The 24,812-nt window shown below is 43.1% G+C and overlaps 1 protein-coding gene across 3 annotated transcripts; it reads right to left on the reverse strand.

Moving 5' to 3' along the window:
* Nucleotides 1–127: 127 nt before the first annotated feature.
* Nucleotides 128–23,677, reverse strand: itgb6 (integrin, beta 6). 3 transcript variants are annotated; one of them, XM_044143782.1, is made up of 16 exons: nt 23,490–23,677; nt 19,619–19,688; nt 19,223–19,302; nt 18,862–19,060; nt 18,512–18,758; nt 18,236–18,401; nt 17,978–18,139; nt 16,636–16,731; nt 16,284–16,373; nt 15,107–15,241; nt 13,874–14,288; nt 13,542–13,764; nt 12,960–13,054; nt 3,513–3,629; nt 2,001–2,167; nt 128–958 (listed from the first exon to the last, which is right to left on the reverse strand). In XM_044143782.1, exons 2-16 carry the CDS (start codon nt 19,671–19,673, stop codon nt 863–865), a joined length of 2,343 nt encoding a protein of 780 aa, XP_043999717.1. In that variant the 5' UTR covers nt 19,674–19,688; nt 23,490–23,677; the 3' UTR covers nt 128–862. The 3 variants fall into 3 exon arrangements, with proteins under 3 accessions (XP_043999717.1, XP_043999725.1, XP_043999708.1); XM_044143790.1 differs by lacking the exon at nt 23,490–23,677 and adding an exon at nt 19,862–19,881; XM_044143773.1 differs by lacking the exon at nt 23,490–23,677 and having other exon boundaries at nt 19,619–19,829.
* Nucleotides 23,678–24,812: the final 1,135 nt, after the last annotated feature.

Raw genomic sequence — 24,812 nt, forward strand, 5'->3', positions numbered from 1 at the left:
TTAAAGTTGAATCACTTAAAAGTGATTTTTAATGGAATTAAGTTTTTTGATAACTTTGATGGGATTGGTGGATGGAGATCAATATTTCTGTTTTGTCCTGCCCCAGATTATCTATCTGCAATCATAGAGAGCAATTCAACTTTATTCAGGTCAACACAATCCTAAAAAACATTAACATGTTAAAACAAGATTTCACCAATAACCCCCGGAAAAACGGTCCACAAGCAGAGAGAGAAAATGTAGTGCTACAAAAAAAAAAGAAAAAAAAAAAAAAGAAAAGAAATGACCTACCCACAACCTTAAATATATTAACTATTCTGTGACCAGAGAATATGACAATGCTGCTGTGTTTACCTGATGAAATGTTAACCTTTGATGCAGTCAAGTACTACCAAGGACATACATTCATTTAAAACTGAACATCATTAATTTCACAGTAAACAAACGTCTTGATTTGTTCGCTATTTACAACAAAACAACTCAACTGAAGGATTTGCATAATTGAAGGCTCAGCCTTGCTTTATATTAAAACAACAAATACAATAAAACATAAAAACAACTCAGTATTTACATACATTTGAATTAATCAGTTTTTCAGTAGTCAGCCATTTGCGGTGTAGATCCCTCATTACCAAACTGCATGTCGGAGCACAAACAATGACATTTAGCGTCTTACAGTATGATACCAGCAGTGCACTTTTACAGCAGTTAATTTGTCATGTTTCCCCGTTGTCTCACACCGTCTCTGAATTAACGCGACAAACGTTTTAGTAAAAACATTTCTTTCTCACACACATTCATTCACACAGACTTGCGCCTGGCCTGGGCTCAGGTGACGGCTTTCGCTGCCTCCAGTTTGTCATCAGTAGTGATTTATAGTACAGTCCTTTCTGTGTGTGTTCTTGTAAGTTACATTTTTGAATGTAGATGTTGAACTTTTGAACAGAGGGTTGGTCCCCTTGAAAAGGAAGACAGAAAAAAGACACAACTGTAATGACAACAATTTACACAGTGAAAATATTCAGTTTGACTGTCATTGGGGATCTTAATGAAATCATAAAAGCGACAGTTTTATTTTGTATCTAATCTGAACAGTTCTGTCTATACGTTTTACATTTACGTTGGCTGAGGGTATCGACCAAGTAGAAAGTCTCTCCTCCAAAATGTCACCATTAACTTGACTGAAATTTGCAGCATTCTACGTGGACATTCACAGGGTTAGAGGAGAGAAACGGAAGAAAATATGGTTCCCATTCCAGGCACAGTTGTGGGATCATCATGATACAGGCCCATTTTGTTAGACTAATGAAGAAGACATGCCACCTCCAGGCTCTTCAACTCAACATGGCAGGCGTCCCGAAAAGGACGAACCTGCTGTTTTGCCGTTTTGGAAAGCAAACAGCAGGCTAAGTTTCTGGAATGGCCCTAAAGTTGACCCTATTGAAAAGTTATGAATCGCATTTAAAAGCTGTATCCATGGCAGGAAACCAATCGTAAATTAACTCCACCAATGCTGGCAAGAAAAGTGATCAAACATATACATTTTGACAGAGGCTCCTCGATGGCTACTAAAATTTGTGATTGAGGTGCAACTTGTTCTGGGACTTTTAACCTGATATTAGTGAGGATTTCTGCATATACATATCTCACCCTGTGTTTATAATTTTAACCTTCTTCACGCTATGAAATAATCTACTATAAATTTCTACTTGTGACTCTTCTGTTTACAATTTATCAAATTTGTTCGCATCATCAGTCCATCTTAGAAAAAGACAGATTAAAATAAATACTTAAAAAGCACAATGCTAATATAACCCTGATGTAACCATATAGCTCATAATGTGTCCATGTATGAAGTCTTAGTAAGTCTTAAGAGGATGGCATCTAGCATGAATTTGGAGACTGCAGGTTCAATACACATACAATTTGTAACAGCATGGGCGAGTTTTTAGAAACAATAAAATGTCACCAGCTATGACTTTTAACCATCAAGGTCTTACCGTCTGCCATTTTACTTTTGCTCGCTCAGCCTCAAACCTCGCCACCTCGTTTCGGTCATGCACCGATACCAGTGCCTTCCACACAGTCAGTAGACTCACACCAATACACACAACAGAAAGGGAGACCCCCAGAATAATCATAGGGATGTTGGGGGGCTTCGGGCATCCTGAAACAAGAAAAAGGAGGAGATTTGTCAAGGGAAAGCATTATAAAAAGAACAAATCAAATCAAATCAAACTTTATTTGTATAGCACATTTCAGCAGCAAGGCATTTCAAAGTGCTTTACATCATATCAAACACAAAAACACAATGCAACATAGAATCAACAATAAAAACATGACATCAAGTCAGATTCCGTCAATAAATTTGCAATTGATTACGTTTCAAATACAACTCTAAACAAGTGGATTTTTAGTTGAGATTTAAAGGAAGTCAGTGTTTCAGCTGTTTTACAGTTTTCTGGAAGTTTGTTCCAAATTTTTGGTGCATAGATGCTAAATGCCGCTTCTCCTCGTTTGGTTCTGGTTCTGGGGACGCAGAGCAGAACCAGAACCAGAAGACCTGAGAGGTCTGGAAAGTTGATACAACAGCAGCAAATCTTTAATGTATTGTGGTGCTAAACCATTCAGTGATTTATAAACTAACAACAGTATTTTAAAGCCTATTCTTTGAGCTACAGGGAGCCAGTGGAGAGACTTTAAAACTGGTGTTATGTGCTCTATCTTCCTGGTTTTAGTGAGAACGCGAGCAGCAGCAACAGATGTTGCTTCTGCAGTAACCTCGACACTTATCCAGACACCCTGGATGACTTTAATTAATCTGCATATAAAGCAGATGAATTAAAGTCAATTCATCTGTTATACAATAGATTTCACATGGAAAATCAGAAAAAAAATTAATTTTAATCTAAGGACGTTTAATCAATGTACTTGGATTTTTTTAAAAGAATCACTGGTGCCATAGTCCTTGATCAGGGCTTCAAAGGACCTTCAATTAGAAATCCATGATTCACGTTCCTCTGGAACATAAAGCAACACAGAGGCTAACTTCTTTTAGTCCCCATTGAAATTGGGAAATGAGGATACATTTCCAATTCACCTTTTGATGAACAGGAAATGGTTGCCGTCACGGCACTTTCCAAACAGATTGGAAATGCAGTAGCTTTAGATGATAACCTTTTCAGCAATAAAAACTCCACCTGGGTCTGGCATAATGCAGACCCGGGTGGGTCTCACATACACTAGCCCACTGCCAGGTTTAGTGAAGCTGTGATTCTGTGGGTCTCTTTTGTTCCCCAAAACTCCTGGAAACTTTGTGAAAGCCCATAGTATCATGGACACTTTAAAATCCCAGGACAATTTAGAATTTTGATCTAACAATCACATGCAGAACCATGGTCCGGTTCTGAATGGCCAGGAAGACATCTATAAAGCCTGGCTTTGAGGACCCTGATCGGTGCCTTTTAATTTCAGAGGTTGCCAGATCTGTTGCGTTTTGTTGAGAAACTCACCGTACATATGGAGATTGTAGATGACATGTCCCGTCTCGCTCGCCGCCATATAAAACGACACCTCGCACTCGTTCTCCACTTTGAGCGTGCATTTCATGGAAGCGGTCTTGTCATAATCTTAAAAGCAATGTGAACATATACCTTCATGAGGAGTGAATCTAGTACATACATTTCATAGGGACTTTTGCACTTAACCTGAGAATGTAAAAGGATAGTCTTTCTTCTGTTGTGCTGTCAGTTTGGATTTCCATATCAAACGATACAATCTGGCGTCTGCGAGTTACACAAAGACTAAAAAAAAAAACCTCCAGCGATAATCAGATACACCTCTCAGCTTGCACAGGGACAGCGGTTTTAAAATCAGCCCCTCTATGAAGGATGACCGGCTCCTGCAGCTATTCACCGGCACTATAATAGCTCTACCTGTACAACATGGTAAATAATATGTTCTCCATTGTCCTGTGGAACCTGAAAGGATGCGGTTGGTTTTGTGTTGGAGATGGGGGCGCAGACTTCAGATGGACACATGAGTCGATTGAGGTCAGCATTCCTCCAAATCACTGACCCAAAGGTGAAATTTATCACGTTGACCCCGATAGATAACAAAACCTGAGCAGAAACATCAAACTCTAAAGGTATGAACCATTTATACCTTTTTTTTTTTTCCAAGGCAAACATGTATATAGTATCTATATTCTTCATTGTTTTTTTTTGTTTTTTTAATTGAACATCTAATGAAAGTCGACATGTCTGGATTCAAAACCAGTTCCAGGTCCTGTTTTGTTATCGCCCGGAGGGAAAGTGTGCCGTTTGTTGCCGTTGACTATTGCATAATTGTGTCCTGTTAACAGTTAATAACAAACACTGTTCAAAAAATGATTCCTTGTTAGTCTTATCAAAAAAAAAAAAAAACCTGAAATACAAGTTTGGATGCTCACTCTTGCTCACTCTTGCTCACTTCAGCACAGTAAACGATGTGAAAATAGTTTCGTTCTTCCCTGCCAACTTCTACTTCTAAAAATATTTTTTAAGTCACAAACTCAGAGAGCTAAATTAGGGGACTTTTTATAATTTGACTTTAATTCTATACAACTCAAATCAATAACTTGCTTTTTATATTGTATGGAATAAAATTGAACTTAAATAAAACCCCTAAATAAGATATAGATTCCCGTTAATAAGTCAATAATTAATATCTCAAGAGATTTTAATTGTCTTACAAAATATCTTTGGTTAGTATTATAAAAGTTGATTCTATAATGGGAGAAGAGGAAAAATAAATTTTACATTGCATTTGATTGCTTGTTTGTTTTTGTTTTTCTAAATAAAAAATACATATAACATACAGATAAATGTAATACCTCTTTATGATCAGAAAATAATCTACAAAACTGAAGAGTAATATGAAAAAAGTGTCGAGATTTTAAATTAAATAATGAATTTATTAGAAGTAATATAGGAAAAATTCCTGAGTTGAAGCCGAGAGAAAACATTCTGCGTTAAATAACCTTTAATGTATAATAGTAACCTAATAGTATAATATCAAAACAGCATCATCCAATAGTATTGGCAACTTTGGTAAAGGTATATAAATAGCCTGAATAATTTCTACTTCTGTAGCATATTGCACTCAAAAAATATGGGTATATTTATATTATTGCGGTAAAAAAAACCCCACATGCATATTTATTTTTAACAAAATGCAATCAAACATTTACTCATATATAGCTTAAGCAATGTTATAATTTATGCTTTACCTTTTTTAGTTGATCAGAGAGTCTGGGATATTTTGGTACTTCATGACTTCCTGATTGGTTAGCCTATAAAAATATTAAGGTCAAACGGAGGTCCAATTTTTTTTACTTTTAAAATGAGAAAGATGGGACTGTTACAAAGGGTCGGGTGTTGATTACTTTGGACTGGGAGGGAGGTGCGCCACCCGGTGGCGAGTTCGTTATAGCACATTCAGCTGCTGCAGAGGCATTATAGCTCTGAGAGCGGGGACACGCAGCTGCTGCTTACGGTTTCGGCTGAGGTCGATGTGCGTTCTTGACTTACTGTAAGTAATTGCTGTTACATGTACCAAGACAGTTCATTTAGTAGTTCCGTCTGTATTACATGTTGATGTTGTATTCATAAGAGTCGCCGGTTTAATGCGACCTTTACTAACTCCATGTGGGTTAGCCTGTTAGCTCTCGGTTGTAGCATTGAATATACGTGTAGTCAGTATATGGCCAGCAGATGTCACTGTGGTAACTTGTACTTGATAGTGTGTAAAGTGAATTAACGTGGGCTTTATTTCTGTTATGATTTAGACCACATCACCTCACTTCCACAATCACACATCCTCAACTCCAAGCCTACCTTTTGCTGCATATCTGTACTACTGCTGTAACCACGAATTAAAGAGAGATTCTCAAGTGGGAAACCCCCTCCTCAGTTTGTCCTGATCGACACACAGTGGCGAGTGTAAACGTTCCACCAGCCTCAAGCATAAACATAGATCCTCCGCTACAATTTATGGTCCTTCGAGCCGGATTGGGACACTTACCACTGTTTCAGCATGCAGTTCAGCCGTGAAGCAACGATGAGACCGAAGCGGCAAACCCGCCCACCTTCGTATTTACAGGATTATGAAACTGACCACCAGGAACACCGGTTTCAGCCTCTGTTTGATTATCGAGGTGTACGAGCTGAACCGAGATGTGAGGATGGCTCGTATTCACCGTCAGAGGAGGGAGCTGCCAAGATGACGCCCCTCGCCCCCCCATCTATCTCAGCCGGATGGCCCAGTAAGCAGTGGGAAATTACGGTAGATGAGTGGGTTGGTTCCCCAGAACAGACGCTTACTGAACCACAGCGGCGGGAGAGCTCGGCAGAAGAGGATAACAGAGATTATTATTCTACTGCATCTCCTCATCACAGGCGGCAGCAGCAGAGCTTCGCACCATACCGCTCGGAGCTGGAGCAGTTAAAGATGAAAGAAGTCGAATATGAGCGGTCTAAAGAAGAAATACGCTCTGAGTTAGCCGAACTCAAAGATTTAAAGGAAGAAATGAAGAGAAGGATGGGATATACGCCACAGAGTACGGCTACTTCACAGCAGCGGTCCGAGATCCCACCACCGACGTACGGCCCGCCGCCTCCTTCGACATGGTGGAGTAACGATGAGGAGGAGGAGGGGGAATGGCCTGAACCGCCGCCGTGGCCCGAGACAGAGGAGGAGGACGCTTCTCCATCAACCCAGCCTGTTTCGATCATATTGGAAAAGCTGATGAGTGATCTACAACTCATAAAGGATCGGACCATGACACCACAGGGCAGAAAGCCACGGTTCATGAGACCTGTCCCCACACCAGAAAAGAGGCCGACAGATCGTCGGGGATCACTGAGGCCAGGAGGCCCGGCTCAAGCACCAAGTTTGTATCCTCCTTCGATGTTGCCAGGTCTCACTGAACAAACCTATCGAGGTCCTAAGCCAAGCATCCCCTACTTCGCTAGACGAGATCCCAGAGACTTTGCTCGGTTGAAAATAGCTTTGATTAATCTGTTACCACCAGATGGGACAGAGCTGTTCAAGTACCAGATTCTGGTGGATCACCTCAAACTCGAGGAAGCTAAACTCATAGCAGACTCTTATTTGAACTCAGCCACCCCGTACTCAGACACTATGAGGGCTCTAAGTGAGAAATTCGGCCAGCCGCACCAGATGGCATTGAACAGGATTGCCGGTGTAATGGATGCTCCTGACGTCCGCCGAGGGGACTCGGTGGCGTTTGAGAGGTTCGCTCTCGAAGTTCAGTCTCTGGTAGGGTTACTCAGAACTTTGGGTCCGGAGGGTGATGCCGAGCTGAGATGCGGATCTCATGTAGCCCGCTTGCTGAGTAAACTACCTGCAGAGCAGCGTGCAGACTTCCGCCGAGCCATGTTCCGCCATCCCAACGCAGTCTACGTTAGTGGATTTCGCTGAATGGCTCCAGTACGAGACCTGGTGTCATAATTCAGAGAATTATGATTCCGGAGCAGGAAATAAAGACAAAGCAGGACATCAGAAGAAGAGGGTCACGACGGTGCTGCATGGAACCAAGGACGGTTCCGTTTCTAGGACTTTGGGGAATAAGGGCATCAAATCGAATCGTTATTGCCCATACTGTGAAAGTAATCAGCATTATCTCAGCCAATGTTCGGACATTCAGAAGTTGTCCAAGGACCAACTATCGCAGTGGATAAAGGACCACAACAGATGCTGGCGCTGTGCGAGATCTCATCATGCAGCTCAGTGTGATCTTCGGAAACCCTGTAACCTGTGTCAGGGGAAGCATCTTCAGGTGCTCCATGATGTAAACACTAGAGACACTAAGGACACCACTAGAGAGGAGAGTTGCCTCGTCAGCACCACTACTGAACAGCTGTACTTAGGCCGACCGGCTGGCGACGGGCAGAGTTTTACTGAAGGTGGTCCAGGTCACCTGCACCACGGGAAACGAAGCCTCAAACCTATGCCCTACTCGATGATGGTTCTGAACGCACCATGCTCCTGGCTCCTGCTGCGCACAAGCTTGGTTTGCAAGGCACCCCAGAGACTCTGAATCTGAGAACCATAAGGCAGGATATTCAGACTATGAGAGGTGCTTCCGTTTCCTTCCAGATATCTCCTTCCTTCAGCAAATGCCGCCGCTTCGCGGTGAATGGAGCCTTTACGGCCGACCGCCTGGTCCTGGCAGAACAGTCTTACCCGATCGACAGACTCAAGAAACAGTTCAAGTATCTGTCTGATCTGCCTCTACATCCCTTTAAGAATGTGCAGCCTCTGATCCTCATTGGGACTGACAACCCTCACCTCATTACTCCCATTGAACCAGTTCGGTTGGGTCCAGCAGGAGCACCAGCTGCAGTCAGAACGAGGCTCGGATGGGCTCTCCAGGGACCAATGAGGACAGAGGACAGTGGTCTCCAGCACTCCCAGTGTTTGTTTACATCAGCTTCCCCAGCTAATACAGAGCTGTTGAGGAGTGTGGAGAAACTCTGGCAGACTGACGTTCTTCCTTACCAGAATGAGAAGTCAGTGACTCGTTCCAAGCTGGACCAAGAGGCTATAGAACTATTGAAGAAGAGGACCGAACGAGTGTGCGTAGATGGGATCCTCCGTTACGCTACACCACTGCTACGGAAGAAAAGCATGCCTGTCCTCAAAACCTCTCCTGAATCAGTGATGTTCAACTTGCGGAGCAATGAGAGAAGATTGAGTAAGAACCCAGCGATGGCTAACACATACCAGGAGGAGATTCGGAAGCTGGTCCAGGCCGGTAGTGTGGTGAAGTTGGCCCCTCAAAACACTGCAGCAAAGGGGGAGTCGTGGTTCATTCCTCATCATATGGTGAACCATAATAACAAGAACAGGCTGGTGTTCAACTGCTCTCACCAGTACCAGGGCCTTAATTTGAATGACTTCCTACTACCTGGACCTACCCTCAGTGCATCACTTATAGGAGTGTTACTGCGGTTCCGGGAACATTCTGTCGCCATCAGTAGCGACATAAAAGGGATGTTTCACCAAGTTCGCCTCCTCCCAGAAGACAGACCCCTCTTGAGGTTCGTGTGGCGGGATCAAGTCAAAGACCGATCACCAGACATTTATGAATGGCAGGTGCTTCCCTTTGGCACCACTTGTAGCCCCTGTTGTGCGACTTATGCCGTCCAGCGTCACGTCACTGACCATAGTCAGGATGGAGAGGATGTGCGGTTTTCAGTGGAGCGGTGTTTTTACGTCGACAACTGGCTACAAAGCTTACCATCTGTGGATACAGCGAAGGCCTTGGTGGACAAACTAAGAGCATTGCTTCTTTCCGCAGGATTTGACCTTCGACAGTGGTCAAGTAATGCGATGGATGTGATCAGTCACTTACCCAGTGAGGCCCGTTCCCAGGCTACGGAGCTCTGGCTGACTGAAGGCAAGCACGATCCATCTGAGAGCACACTTGGGCTTAGCTGGAACCCTCATCAAGATCTCATTGGCTACAAGCACAGGCCTCTCAATTATGGAACCTTGACCATGAGGAACATTTACAAGGTTCTTGCATCCCAGTATGATCCCTTGGGTTACATCCTACCCTACACGACCCGGGCCAAGGTGTTGGTTCGTCAGCTGTGGGAGAAGCGGCGGGATTGGGATGACCCATTGCTCCCCCCGGATGTACAGCAACTATGGGCGCAGTGGGAAGGTGAACTCCAACTACTGCCCCAAGTCACCTTACCCAGACATTACACGCACGCAGCTGATTATGCTTCAATCATCAACAGACAAGTGCATATCTTCTGCGATGCTTCAGAACAGGCCTATGGGTCCGTGGCATACCTCAGGTCTGAGGACAGTCAGGGACAAATACACCTAGCCTTCCTCCTCGCTCGCTCACGGGTAGCCCCCAGGCGACAATTATCCATACCTCGGTTGGAGCTCTCTGCAGCCTTAACAGGAGCCCAGCTAGCCAAGCTGCTAAGTGCAGAGCTCACCCTGAAGATTGACTCTACCACCTTGTGGACAGATTCCACCACAGTGTTACAATGGATACTTTCGGATTCATGTCGCTACAAAGTATTCGTGGGCACCCGAGTGACGGAGATTCAAGATTTAACAGACTCACAGTCCTGGCGATATGTAGATTCAGCCAGCAATCCAGCTGATGACATTACCCGGGGTAAGAGCTTGCAGGAGCTGTCTGAGTTGAACAGATGGACCAGAGGACCCCCCTTTTTACTTCAGACTCCAGACTACTGGCCCACGTTACCAGCAACCTCACTCGAAGAGGAACCCACAGAACTTCGGAAGTCAGCCTTTTGTGGTGTGACTTCAACGTCTGCCTGTCCAAATTTGGAATCTGAAATCTACAAGGACTGGCAGGAGTTGCTCGAGTCCACGGCACAGACGCTGCAGGATGCAGAGGGGATAGATGGAAATCTGAGTGCGGAAATTTATCGCAAGGCGGAAAGACACATTATCAATAAGATCCAGCACGACAGCTTTCCTGAAGAGATTAGACTTCTTAGTTTAGGCAAGCCGGTTGCCATAAACAGCAGGTTGCGTGCCTTGGCACCCCAGTTGGATGAAGCAGGAGAAATCCGTGTAGGTGGCCGATTGAGGTACGCGACGGATCTTGAGCTGGGAGCGGTCCATCCCATTGTTCTAGATCCGAACCACCCGTTCACCAGACTGCTAATACAGGACTATGATCGACGTTTGTGCCACCCTGGTCCCGAACGATTGTTCGCTGACATTCGTCGGAACTTCTGGATATTACGAGGAAGAGAAGCGGTTCGACGTCATCAGTCCAGATGCTCTGACTGCAGACGATGGAAGGCCAAGCCTACCGTTCCTCAGATGGCCGACCTGCCCGTTGCGCGTTTGCGCCTCTTCAAACCTGCATTCTACTCCACAGGCACAGACTGTTTCGGACCATTCCAGGTCAGAATCGGGAGGCGCCATGAGAAACGATGGGGTATTATCTTCAAGTGTTTGACTACCAGGGCAGTCCATCTTGATGTACTTACCCACCTTGATGTTGACTCTTTTCTTATGGCCTTAAGGAGATTTATAGCTCGTCGGGGTACACCGACAGAAATTCTCTCAGATCAAGGAACTAACTTCCGTGGAGCGGAACGAGAGCTACAACAGGCCATGGCAAAGATGTCTCCAGACCTGCAGAAATCCCTGGCCAAGCAAAGGATAACTTTCAAATTTAATCCCCCTGGGGCTCCTCATTTCGGAGGAGTGTGGGAGAGAGAAATACGCTCCGTGAAAAGGGCTTTGTCTGCCACTGTTGGGGCTCAACCGCTACCTGAGGAAGTGCTGAGGACAGTTCTTATAGAAGTGGAGGGCATTCTGAACTCGAAGCCATTGGGCTATGTTTCCTCCAGTATCGCCGACCCCGACCCTGTGACGCCAAATCATCTGTTGATGGGGCGGCCGGATGGGTCGCTGCCTCAGGTTGTGTACCCGGCAACTGAACTTCCCAGCAGGCGTCGCTGGCGGCACTCCCAGGTGCTGGCAGACCAGTTCTGGTCCAGATTCATCAGGGAATACCTTCCCAATTTGCAAGTTAGGCAGAAGTGGCAGACCACTCAAGCTGACCTCAACGAGGATGCCGTGGTCATGCTCATGGACCCCCAGCTTCCCAGGGCCTTGTGGTCCATCGGACGGGTGACTAAGGTACATCCCAGCGCTGATGGCTGCATCAGATCGGCGGATGTTAAAGTGAAGGACCGAATCTACACTCGACCAGTAGCGAGGATGGTTGTTCTTCCGGCGGCACCCGAAGAAGCCGGCGGTCAGGATCCATCATTGAAGACTTAGTTCGTCGCCTTTGTTTTGTAACAAATGTACTTCATACATTTGGGGGCGGCTGTTACAAAGGCTCGGGTGTTGATTACTTTGGACTGGGAGGGAGGTGCGCCACCCGGTGGCGAGTTCGTTATAGCACGTTCAGCTGCTGCAGAGGCATTATAGCTCTGAGAGTGGAGACACGCAGCTGCTGCTTACGGTTTCGGTTGAGGTCGATGTGCGTTCTTGACTTACTGTAAGTAATTGCTGTTACATGTACCAAGGCAGTTCATTTAGTAGTTCCGTCTGTATTACATGTTGATGTTGTATTCATAAGAGTCGCCGGTTTAATGCGACCTTTACTAACTCCATGTGGGTTAGCCTGTTAGCTCTCGGTTGTAGCATTGAATATACGTGTAGTCAGTATATGGCCAGCAGATGTCACTGTGGTAACTTGTACTTGATAGTGTGTAAAGTGAATTAACGTGGGCTTTATTTCTGTTATGATTTAGACCACATCACCTCACTTCCACAATCACACATCCTCAACTCCAAGCCTACCTTTTGCTGCATATCTGTACTACTGCTGTAACCACGAATTAAAGAGAGATTCTCAAGTGGGAAACCCCCTCCTCAGTTTGTCCTGATCGACACACAGTGGCGAGTGTAAACGTTCCACCAGCCTCAAGCATAAACATAGATCCTCCGCTACAGGGACATTGTACGAACGAGGCAGATTGTGTGTTCTCAAACATAAACCAAACAATGGATGATACAGTTGGAGCAATATGCAAGCGTTACGAAAGAACTGGGACTGTTTGGTGTATCTACTGTTAGAGAACCGCACCGTAGGGTAGAAACTGGGGTCACCGTGACAACCATTCTTATTTGCGCCTTTGTAAGATGGTGCCAATAATTGTGGATGGTGCTGTAAGCGTCAAAAGTTGAGGGTCTGGACCGTGACGCACCAGCTGACTACAAAAAATTGCTCTGTTTTTGAAATGTTAATATTTAACAGGCTAAATATTGTGTGCATACTTCAACACGAAATAGTGGAGGTCACAAATTGCTGCCAATGTAAGTGAAAAAGCCTGTGCACTACTGATACAGGTAGAACAGGTAGAGTTCATTACCTCCAGTTGTGTTTATGGAAAGTTTAGCAGCATTGCAGTTTTGATCGCACAATCCAAAGTCATCCTTCGCGAGCAGATGACACTCCACACAGCTCCTAATAATAAAAACACACAGAAACAATACAGATGACTCGCCTAGGAGAAACCCTGGAAATGTAGATTTGATGAGGCTCCATCGCTAATAGAAAACATAGGAAGAAATCCCAGCGTTAGACACTTATCAATATTTTCCCAAGGCTGCACTCCCTCTCCATCACCAGTAATGGTGGTATCAAATGGCCCCGGCCCTGACAGCTGCTTTACAGCAGAGAAAGGAAATCTTTTAGCGCTGTGTTGGGGACATTAGTGTCTTTTGATGTTACATGGAAGGTGTAGACACATGTGAACAAGAGGAACAAAATGCGATATCCCTGGATTTAAAAGAACAGCCAGATCATGTAGCACAAGGAGACAACATAACACAAACAGATATAACAATGTTGTATCTTTCCGGGAAAGAAGCAAATATATATCCAAGACAAATTCTTCCGGGTGAAATCCGTATTCACCTAGAAGGAGAAGACGACGTCAGTTTGTACTCACTTTGCATAAGTGCAGGAGTCTACGCATGTCGGACACATTTCACACTTTTTTCCCGACGCCCCAGCAACAGAGCAGATGCACTGGCCACAGTTGCATTTCCCCCTGCCACTGCAGAGACTGCCGTTCTCCGACATGCACGCCTTGGTGCTGCTGCTGCAGTTGCAGTATTCCCCCGTCCAGCCGGGTTCACAGTGACACTTTCCACAGTCACACACTCCATGACCTACAAGCGTAAAATTCTTCAACAAACTGGCTCAACCACAAAAAAAAAAGAAAAAAAAAAAGAAGAAAACTGAAGAGACAAGCAGCAGCTTTCACATGCGATAACTCACCTCCGCAGAGTTCTCCTCGGAAGCGAACACAGGAGTAATTGTCACACTCACAGTATGTTCCGTAAATCCGGCCATAGCTGGATGGATGACACACACAGTGGCCGCAGTAGCAGTCCCCCTGACCATTACATATCTCAGAGTCATTGGTCGCGAGGCAGTTACTCAAAAAAGCAGACTCGTCATTGCATTCACACTGCGCTCCCAGAAACCCCGGCTGACACACACACACGCCACAGTGGTAAATCCCCTGGCCCTCTGTGCACCGGCTGTTTGCTGCAGGAAGCCGGTGGCAATCACAGGAGCAAAGAGACTCAAGTTCCACTTCCAAGCTGTCCTGCAAGCCCACCGGTTTGAGAGAAAACCGTCGAACTCCCGATAGACATCCTGAGAGCGCCACGGACACGTTGAACACAACCTGCAGGGGAAAGAAAAGGTACCAACAAATGAAATTCAAACTCAGCACTGATTTGTGAAGGTTCCGCTAGAGTAACTGTGTTCTAACATCCAGAGAATTGCAAAGTAAGTCTAGAGTTGTTTTTTTTCCTAAACAACCCCAATCACATGACCAAAAAACTTTTGGAAACCTTGACATGAGGCACCATGCGGTGCATTAATAACTAATGTTTTAGACGCAAGTCAAAACTGGTATTTCACTTTCTGAATCAAAACCTGGTTATTCAATACTCAGTCAGTCTTTTGGGGTTGAACATGAACGTAAACATGCTCTCTCTTGCTAATCAAGAGGTGCCATTAATGAGAACGAAGCACTGAATACCAACAGTAACTCCTGTGACCTGCAGAGGCATAGAAATACACAAAATTAGATTTTTGCAGATCTCATGCAAGACCACCTGATGTTTTTTTTTTTTTTTATTACAATAAAAAAATAATTCATACAGAGAGACTTAAACTTTGGGCTTATGCCTGTCCATTTAGCAGACAATCCTAGATTTTTTAGTTCTTAGATTTAAATTTACTTACACTGAGCGGATGTAAAAAAAAGTTGCTGCTATTTTCCATATGTCAAGGCTTGACTAAGACAACTCAGAAAGCAGTTGAGATGTTCATTACTTATATTACCTGCAATATATTTTATTGCACGCAGCTGTGTTTCTCATTCTGCTACCTTATCTCTCTCATTAAATTCTGAGTCCTGCAGCACTTTGAACTGCACTGCATGAATGACACACAACAGGTACAAATGCAACAGCAACAAAAGCAGAAGTAACTGACCGTTTCGCCTGGCTTGACGTTGGAGCACTGCTTCAGATTAGGAAAGACCGTGCCGTTTGGACAAATGGTTGCGAAGGACATTTGAAGTTCCTCTGTGTCTCCAACGACCTCAAGTTCAATCTCTGAACGCAGCTCCTGGAAAACAGTTTATGAACTTCACATTTCCGTAGCCTGTATGAAAAAGAAATAGATACTAAAGAGGGTATTCCCTTCTTTATCTTGGAAAGCAGTCTCTAAGACCATAAATGGTCACCCTTTTGTGACCTGTGATGTGCTTGATGTTTGAACCTTCAGTAGCGTCTCGCAGGTGAGTCATTGTGCCAGGTGTGTTTAACCAAACAAGACGGCCGACAGAAGAATGACAATCCACACACTCGGAGGGAGAGCAAGCTGCGTGACGAATGGGCTCTGACAAACCGTCTGGATGTGAACAGAGGGTTAATTTTAACTGTACTGCACGGTGAGTGTTGCTATGGAGGAGAAAAACTCTGACATTTGTGGGATACACCCAACCTAACCCAGATTAGGTCTATAAAACAGTTCCAAAAGTGTGCAGTGCTGTTCAGTAAATAGCTTTCAAGGTACTTAAAGCTATGTGGCCCAATTATTTCTTCTCTGAGAAACATAACCGTAATCCAAAATTCCAAGTAACCACAATACATTATCTGCAGACGTTTGTGGAATATTCCTCTGTTTGTATTGCGTTCCCTTCAGGCACTGCGTCTACAATCAGAGCGATAACAGGGACCTCTTTCTTCAGTTAGCGTGGCTGCAAACGGCATACGTGGGCACAGTAATTAGAGGACTGTGCTCCACTCCACCACCGGTCACTGCCGCCAGGGGGGATTTACAATGCAACACAGCCCAGAGCGATGGAGGGAAGGAGCGGAGAAGAAAGAGCAACGCTGAATCAGAGAGGATCAAACGGATGGGACAAGCAGGAACTCGCCACGAAACATGTCGACGCAAAGCACAGGCTGGCAGTGGAAAAAGAAATGCAGTAGGAGAAAGAAGAATGAAAGAGGAAACAAGTGAAAAGAGAAGGAATTCAGGGAAAGACTGACTGTCACAGAGGGTTAAGTTATGGTGAAATTTAGTAGAGGAAAAATCACTTTATCACAGTATCACAGCTGCAAATGCTGCAGTTCTCTCTAGATCATCTGAAGTATCAATTTACCTTGTAAGCTGTTACAATCACGTCCAGGATGTTTCTCGAATCTGATGCCAGGACTCTCACCGTGGCGCCAGGGATGAAATCTGCATAGTTCTGAGAAAAAAGCAAAAGTAGATAAACTGTAGTGTCAATGTTATAATGTGGGCAGCCCTTCTGAAATTTCCAAAATTAGAAAGCATGGAAAGGGCAAACGAAAAAAACCCCAACACACTGGGCTAGTTCTAACAAGCAGAATATAGCTCAATAGATAAATATGTTAACCTCAGTAAGCATTAGACTCCCTAAAGAGAAGTATTTTTCAAGCATGGACTTACTCTATTTGCAAACCAAAAACATCACAGAAGACAGAATTTACCTTGTAATTATTTATCTGATTCTCTGTCACTGCAAATATCAGGAGGATGTTGTTCTCCACAACTTTATCAATCAGCTGACCGAGAGTCGGATACTCCTGGAAAAAAGAAAAAGTTGCATTAGCTCATCTGTAGCAAATGATTCCTTAAAGCTGAGCTAATAATGGGATTGACTGAAGAAATTTAAAAAAAAAGTCAATAACTTCACTACCTAACCATCTAAAAAAACAAACTAGAAATAGATAAGGTTGATGTTATCAGAACATTCAACTGTGTCCTGAGACATGCTCAGATTTGTCACAGCTATGTAATAAAAGACAGACTTGACAAAAGGTTGGGTGCGTGGGCAGGCAGGTTGGAGGGTAGGAATAGAGAAATGTAACTGAATTTATATCAGTTAACAAAAATGTGAAATGATCTGAATTTTCTCAAGGCTTTGGAGAATTTACAAAGATCTGAAAACTGGATGAAAGTGGTTCCAGTGTAAAGAGTTTTGATGGCTGGCACAAACAGAAAAATGCTATATAAATTCAATCAATTTACCATTTACAAGTATTAATGGTGCACTCCAAACATCTGGCCATTGTTGAAAGAAAGTCATTTTATGGCCTTTTTAAAATTTGCAACAACACATATAGGGGACACAGCAAACTGAAAAGAGAGCTCTCGCCAGATGAGACCAAACCTGAACTTTTAGGCCTAGACATGGAACTCCAAATATGGTGGAAAACTCAACACTATACATAGACATGAACACACCATCTCAATTTTGAAGCCTGGTAGTGGCAGAATAATGCTGTGGAGATGCTTTTCTTCAGCAGGTGAAACTTTAAAGAAAAATGGATGGGATACATACACGATTTGTCAGAAAATCTGTTATAAACTTCAAAAGACTTGAGAATGTGGTGGAGGCTCACCTTCCTGAACACTAATCCTAAACTCTGCAGCTACTTCAACAGACGAATAGATTTGAAAGCATATTGGAGGGTTAGAATAATTCTTTCGTCCTACATTTAATAGAAATTCAGAGGCAAGACCTGACAAACACCCTGAAAGAGTTATAGGTGCAGAAGATGGGTCTACAAAGTACCGACTCAGAAGGACCGAATACGATTCAAGCACACCTTTGAGATATTTGTGTCGGTCTATCACATAAGCCTCTGACAAAATAAACATGTCTATGGTTGTGACATGAAAACATGTGAACAAGTTTAGTGAATACTTCAGTAAAACATCGTGTTTCAATTTAGGATCTCTGGTATTACAATTTCAAGATGAAAGTACTGGCTTTCACCTCGTATGCCTTCCTTGATGTACCCTTTGCATGCTTGTGTGCATCTTTACCTGCTTTGTGGACATTGAATATTCATTATTTTCATCCAAGTGACACTGTCCGTCGTTAGGAATCACAATCCCGGCCATTTTACTGTCCATCCCGAAGTGCGAGTCCCCGTCACTGGTAAACACCAACAGACGCATGGAGTCATTCCTCCATCCGATCCTGTCCTACAAAACCAGCAGAACCCATTTATTATGAAACACGACCAGATACCTGATGTCAGACAGAAAATCTTGGAGAAAGTTTTTTGTTGTTAATCCTACCCCACAAACAGCCGCTTGCATGATAGCGTCAAAGCCAGCTTCCACATCATCATTATTAGCAGACACAAGTTGCTTAGCGATTATCTCGTTGAAACTGCTGGTTCTACTCGTCAATGATAAGACGTGTTTGTAGCCAAATGTTGGGTGGCAAGTCATGCTAAAGTCACTGGAAGAAATCAGGCGTAAAGAAACAAGTAAAATTACTAGAAAGAAGGTGATATTGTTGAAAGCTCCAGATCATTGCATCATTTTCTTGCTTTCAAATCTATTAAACACCTGCAGGGGTTGGCCAGCTCTTTCTCAGTGATCTTGATGAAGGGAAGGACGGGCTTTTCCACGAAAGAGCCAAAACCCATTTTAAAGTTACTGGTGAGTTTGGACATCTCTCTGGACAGAGACGAGCCCAAGTCTTTGATCATCTTGAGATCGTCAATCATGGAGGCCGACAGGTCCATCATGTAGTACATATCCACAGGATAATCCGCTGTGTGTTGAACTTTAACCTGAAAAGTCTCCACACTGCCTGTGGATACAAAATACACACACACACAAATCACCTTTTATATTTTTCTGACAATAAGAACCAACCTCCAGATTGTTAATTTCAGATACTCTGAGCGGAATACCTGGTCGTAGTTTGAGGGACATTTTTTGTGGGGAGATCTGAGTGCTGTTGGCATCGTCTGTGATCTTCCCTAGCGGTCGATCCAGGAGGATTTGGCTTTCGGAAACGGGGAACTGAACCTGGTCCCTTGAGCACCCTTTTTCTAGCAAGGAATCCAAAGTGTCACATCGCGATGAGATTGAAACCCAGTCTGTGAAATTCTGACAGGCGAAGAAAACAGTTGCATCAGTCAGAGATGTTTCTTCTTTATATTTACATATGGCATACAAAACAACAAGGGCCTGACTATGTAACTTCTTCGCTATTCTATGGGCTTTTTTTCTGTTGTTTTCTGCCTCATCTCTGGGTACCATTGTGTTTACCTCCTTAGTGCACCAGCCACAGAGAGGACTGAGCCGCAGACACTCATCACAAGTCACAGCACTCACAGTTGAACATGATCCTGCAACACAAGTGAACTCAAAATGAAAAAGAGCTTCCACATAAGTCCAAGTCTTTTCAAGGAAGGTGTCTTAATTTCAGAATTTGTGTAATTTCTGGATCTCATTCATAAAATAAAAGTTGAACAGGAAACCACATCTAGGAGCTTTAGAAAATAAAACAAAAACTTTCAAGATATTGTAATAATTCTGATCACAAAAAATGTGATTATTGCTGTTTTTGTCATGTAAAGAGTCACCAAAAATATGGCTCTTTCTTTGCACATGACAGCCGAGCTGCCCTTTAATGATTGGTGACCGAGCAAGGCTCCCGCTTACCCTCCACGGTGTAGATCCAGTGCCGGAGAATCAGGCTCAGCAGTAGAAGCCACATTAGTCCGTGAGATTACTGGGTGAGAAGAAACAGAAGAATAATGTTTCAGGTTGTCTTGTGGGCTATTTCCAGGCGTGAAACGAATCCAGCGCCATGACTCCTTAGACTGAAAGTGTATACTACAGACAGGAGAGCGCTGCCGAGCCGCAGCACCTGGAGGGAGGGAGGAGGTGAGCAGCAGCTTTTACCTGGGCTGTTACTTCCGTCCAGGTGAGACTCGAGAGAAGGCGGGGGCGGGAGCAAATCACAGGCTTTTATTCTGACCTCATCGTTTCCCCTATCGCTCTTTTTTTTTTTTGTTCGTTTGTTATGATTTTAGTAAATAACCTAAATGGAGACAGCCTACGCCTTTTGTTTGCCTTTCAACACACTATTCGAGAGTATATTCATCTAACTATAATGATGCATTTTGTACACAAAATATAACGAGAAAGGAAACGTTGAGTCACGGAGCATATCATTGGGCTGCAGGTTGTAAATTTCCGCAGTAAAAAAATTAACAGCAATATTTAGGCTTATTTAGTCTGGTATAGAGAAAAATGCGGGAGTTCATTTTTCAAAGTCACTTTCACCAAGGGCTGTTAGCTATGGAACTAAAACTGTCTCATAATTCACAAAGACAGATTAAGATACACAGATGCACAAGATGAGATCCACAAATGCACAGGACGAAATTCCCACTTGTATTTTTGATGCAAACACATATATATCTTGATTTACAAGCTGCTTCTGGCCTGTGAATTTGTGTGAATCTTGAGACTCCCTTGATGTCTCAATCCACAAACGTCTTTTTTTAAATAAATGGTCTATCTGATATCAGATAGCTTTCTTGTTTCAGCCAATCATATGAACTATGATTGGGGGTAATCTACGTTTACGTGGGGGTAAACATAGATTACCCCCACGTTGGGGTAATCTATGTTTCAGCCAATCACATTAACCCATTCCAACAGCACTGTAGCATCGACAGTTTAGACCTCAGAGTGGCTTCTGGCAGCGACAGGGTAGCTGTAAGTGAAATATCTAACATATTAGCAATTTATCTCCATGTTATTATGTTAATCGGTTTAATTGAGCAATATCATCACAATCCAGCAAATTAAGTGAGTAAACTGTGCCACTGAGCTATGCTAGCCCGTCTGCATGCTAATAGCGTCAGGTTAGTGTTTCTATATAGTTTAATTTCTTGTGATTATAGTAACTGTTTAAACGCCTGGGTTTGTTGCCCCAAACCGAGGTAGCAGCTCAGGCTTTTGTGCCATTTTGTGCTTTTGTTCTCTCTGTTTGAGAACAAGATAATAATAGCCTTTGTATATTATGAATTGTTAGAGAGACCTGGCCCTTAAATGATAAATTATAGCAATGTAATAATTCACTTAAGTCACGCCTTTCGGAAACACAGAGTGATTTTTTTAACTTATCATACAAAGCCGAATATGCCAAAATATGTGCCCATCTCCAAAATACACATCGGTGTGGATTTCTTTTAATTTTCTGTTAGCGGGAGCTGGCTTTTACTGCTTTGTTAATCGGTGATGTTTCGTCTCTTCTCTGCGGTGATATTGTGAGTCTTTGACATAACCAGTAAAGCCCAGCTCACACTGAGAAAAAAATATGTAAATGCAGAAACCTGGTAGATGATAATATATACATTGTTTATACAATATATTCGTGTACTTGTCTGATACATTAGACGAAGGAGCGATCCGGACATCGATTTTGACGCTTCGGTTGTTTTTTAATGGTAACCAAGACAACAGAACGTAACTTGGCAACCTTACATGTTAGCACGCGCTGGTGGGTATTAGTACAACCCCAGAACCAGCATCAATACATAATATAATAAACATGAATATATTACAGTTTATATTTCATAATTCACAAATGCAAAAGATTCACAAATGAACAGAATGAGATCCATAAATGCACAAGATTAATTAAATATTTAGTTTGTAACTCTAATATTTCTAGATGTATCAATAATATTGGGAAAATATGACTGAGCAACGAAGACTCGCGTTTTTCTGTATAACAAGCTAAATAAACCAAAAACATCGATGTAAATTTTTAACTGTGCAACTTTACATTTACTCACCTGTGGCTATCTCAAATGATGTATTGCACAAAACAGATAATAGCAAAATGGAAAAAAAACAGCGAGAGCTGTACTTTGACCAAATGCACAGCGATTTATAGTGCACCTGAAATAAAAACTCTACACACTCCTGTTCAAATCGCACACTTTTGATCTTAATACTGCACTCAGTATTTTGTCATAATCATCTGTATCTCTTGCTTTGTTCTTCAGGATTTATGCTTTGCATCATTTTTATGCTTGAAGCTGCAGTACTTCTTCCTCCTTTGCTTTCTAGCTGAAGTCTGACATGTTGTGCCAATGTTGGATTGGCATATAGTTCATCCTACCTTAATTTAGGCCCATGTTTCAGCTGAAGAAAAAAGACCCTCAAAGAATAATGCTTCCTGCCACCACCCTGCTTCACTGTGAATATGGTGTTCTTTAGATTATATACAGTGTTGCTTTTGGAATTACGGTTAAAAAGTTTTGTTTTACATTTATCAGACCATGACACGTCTTGCTACATACTTTTGAGAGAGTTTCCATGTGCTTTTGCTAAATTTAGATAAGCCTAGATTTTCTTCGATGTAAGAAGCACAAAGTAGCTATTAAGTAAAATCGTTAGGAGATTAAAAACTAAACTTTGGCTCTAAATGTTTGAAAGTGCATTACAAGTGTAACTTCTACTTCTGTGATAACTCTTCTGACCTTCCTAGTTGTGGGAGTTTTGCACGTAGTGCAAACCATAAATTACGCTCATTCAGAGGACTGTTTTGTGTCTTGATTATATTAAATATTCCTCACACCTTTTTGGTTGTATCTGTTAGACATATCCAAGGCCAAGCTATGACTCAGCTGTTCATTCATTGTATTGGGCTGAACAATGCTAATCAAATACAGACCGGCATGACTTTGAGCAAACACAGCCGGGGCAGAGAATAACCCAGAAACAGTAACGGATATGTTAATGTTTAACTCATGAATCATTGTTGTTGTCGCTGAAGAATTTTTCAGTTTGATGACTGACAGAAACAACCCTGGAGGTCGGTTGCAGAATATGAAATATGGCTCTGAATGCCAGTGTGTGACTATGCTATGTGTGTAGTTCACAGGGTTGGAGGGTGTGGTGCTATGTAGGTGTTGAATCATTGACAGCTGCGGAGAAAATATCACCGCTCTCCCCAGCTAAGAGGAATCTCACAATTTAACGTCACACCCCCCTGACTGAGGGTGAGTCCCATCTGTCACCCCAAACCCGAACCCCACCTCTGCCCCTGTAACTCCGATCCTTCCCTTTAACTCCAGTCCCTCCGGCTCAGCTCCTTGTATTTTGATCCATCTCACCCTCCTGATGTATGCATCCATGAGGCTCCCTCCTTCATTCATTTGGTTTACTGCCCCTCATTTCCTGCTTCTCTGTCTACCAGGGAATTTACCTTTTCCCCCCTCCAACCTCTTGCCTAAACACGGTGCAATGAAACCACATTGCTCAACGTTTCACTCCATCAAATATGACGAAGGACTTAAGGTGTCACACTTTGCAAAAGTTATAATATGGGTTGCCTTTCTGCTGATGTCTGTCAGTGCATCAGTTTTCAGTCATTACCATGGCTTGACCTTTAAAGAGATTCAAACTGATGCACATTCTAAAGTCCTAAAGTGAGATTTCTCTCAGCTCTACATGTGTCCAATAATCCCAGAACAGGAGGAGTGCATAAACCCCCAATGAGCAAACTCACCTCCAGGGCCGTCCTCTGATAACATGCTGTCCGCTCTCAGTCGTTCTTCCTTCCAATCAAGTGAAAAATGGCAAGAAATCCGACCAGCACCATCAGTCTTTTCGTGTCCCAGCTCTCGTCAGAGTAACAGTAAACCTATTGTAATGGCGCCCTTTATGAAGCATGGCGCTGGGGTGACCCTGCTGCCCATGCTCCTTGGCTCATGTGTGCCTTTGTGTGTGGGTGTGGGAGTGTGTGTGCGTGTGTGTGTGCATATGAAAGTGGGTGAGTGGGTGTGCATGCATGCAGGGGTCGTGTGTGGGTGTTTGTACAAGCTCCAGCTTGCCCATATGTGTGTGCAGAGGGAGGCTGCAGTGATAATGAGTGGCAGTAACAACTGCGGGCTGCGAGATCTCTACGGGAGCCAGCTTCTTTATTAAGAGTCGACCTGCCTGATGTGCTCGTGTTGCACCCAAGAGGCTGCACCACAACGCTCCTGAATCAAAAAGTACGGACCCTCTAATAAATCTGGACCCTGCTTGAGTTGTGCTTGCTTGAGTTCAATTATTTCTTGTGGTGGAAAGGAGGAGAAGCTGAGCAGAGGAGTGCCAGGTCTGTGGTGCAGCCTCCCTCACGCACTGGTATGGCAAGAATGCAGGTGGAGGTATACACATACAAGCTCAACTGAATGGTAAAAATTAAGACACCCATGCTATAACAGAATAGATGCGCTGTAAACAAGATGCTATTACGTGTCGCAACGCATCTATTTTTTTGTTGTTATACACTTAGCAGGTATGTGGAAAAAGTTACAGAGCATTTCTTTGTCTAGTTTCTTGGACACATATGGGAAATTTAACAGCAAGTCATAAAATACCTGGGGAGAAACGGCGCTTGAGCAAAGACCCTGAAACATCAGGGTCGGGGTTCTGGAAGAGTCAGAAATGCACCAAAAATATCCAAACTCGGCCCTGCATGCCTTTTAATGCAATCCTACCGCAGGAAGAAGTTGGTATCTGCAAAACCAACTAAATAAAAAAACAACAAAAAGAAGTCAGAATTTTTCAAAATAAGATAGTTTTTGCACATTTTGTTCATAAAAAAGACAAAGGAAATATGCTTTCAAGTTTTCAGGTTGTAATATTGCAGGTAATGGAAATAATGATTACAATTACCTTTTCAATATTCAGGAGGGTCACAAGATAATGTTATTGGGACTATAGAAAGTAATAAAAAAAATAATCCTGAAATTATAAGGAAAATATTTTAAAGGATCCTGAAAGATGTAGCTTGCAGTTGTGTATTTGTTGGCTGCATGTTGAGTGAGTAAACCTCATGACAAAG

Source organism: Gambusia affinis, linkage group LG02 (genome assembly GCF_019740435.1).
Source record: "Gambusia affinis linkage group LG02, SWU_Gaff_1.0, whole genome shotgun sequence".
Lineage (NCBI taxonomy): Eukaryota > Metazoa > Chordata > Actinopteri > Cyprinodontiformes > Poeciliidae > Gambusia > Gambusia affinis.

What these genes read in the sequence shown, in the direction of transcription:
- itgb6 (XM_044143782.1), bottom strand. Translation starts at nt 19,673, where the DNA reads ATGTGGCTTCTACTGCTGAGCCTGATTCTCCGGCACTGGATCTACACC. An exon ending in TGCAAGCGGCTGTTTGTGGG is followed by an intron (nt 18,140 to 18,235) that starts GTAGGATTAACA and finishes CTGGTTTTGTAG; the next exon opens with GACAGGATCGGATGGAGGAA. An exon ending in CAAAAGTAAAATGGCAGACG is followed by an intron (nt 959 to 2,000) that starts GTAAGACCTTGA and finishes TTCCTTTTCAAG; the next exon opens with GGGACCAACCCTCTGTTCAA.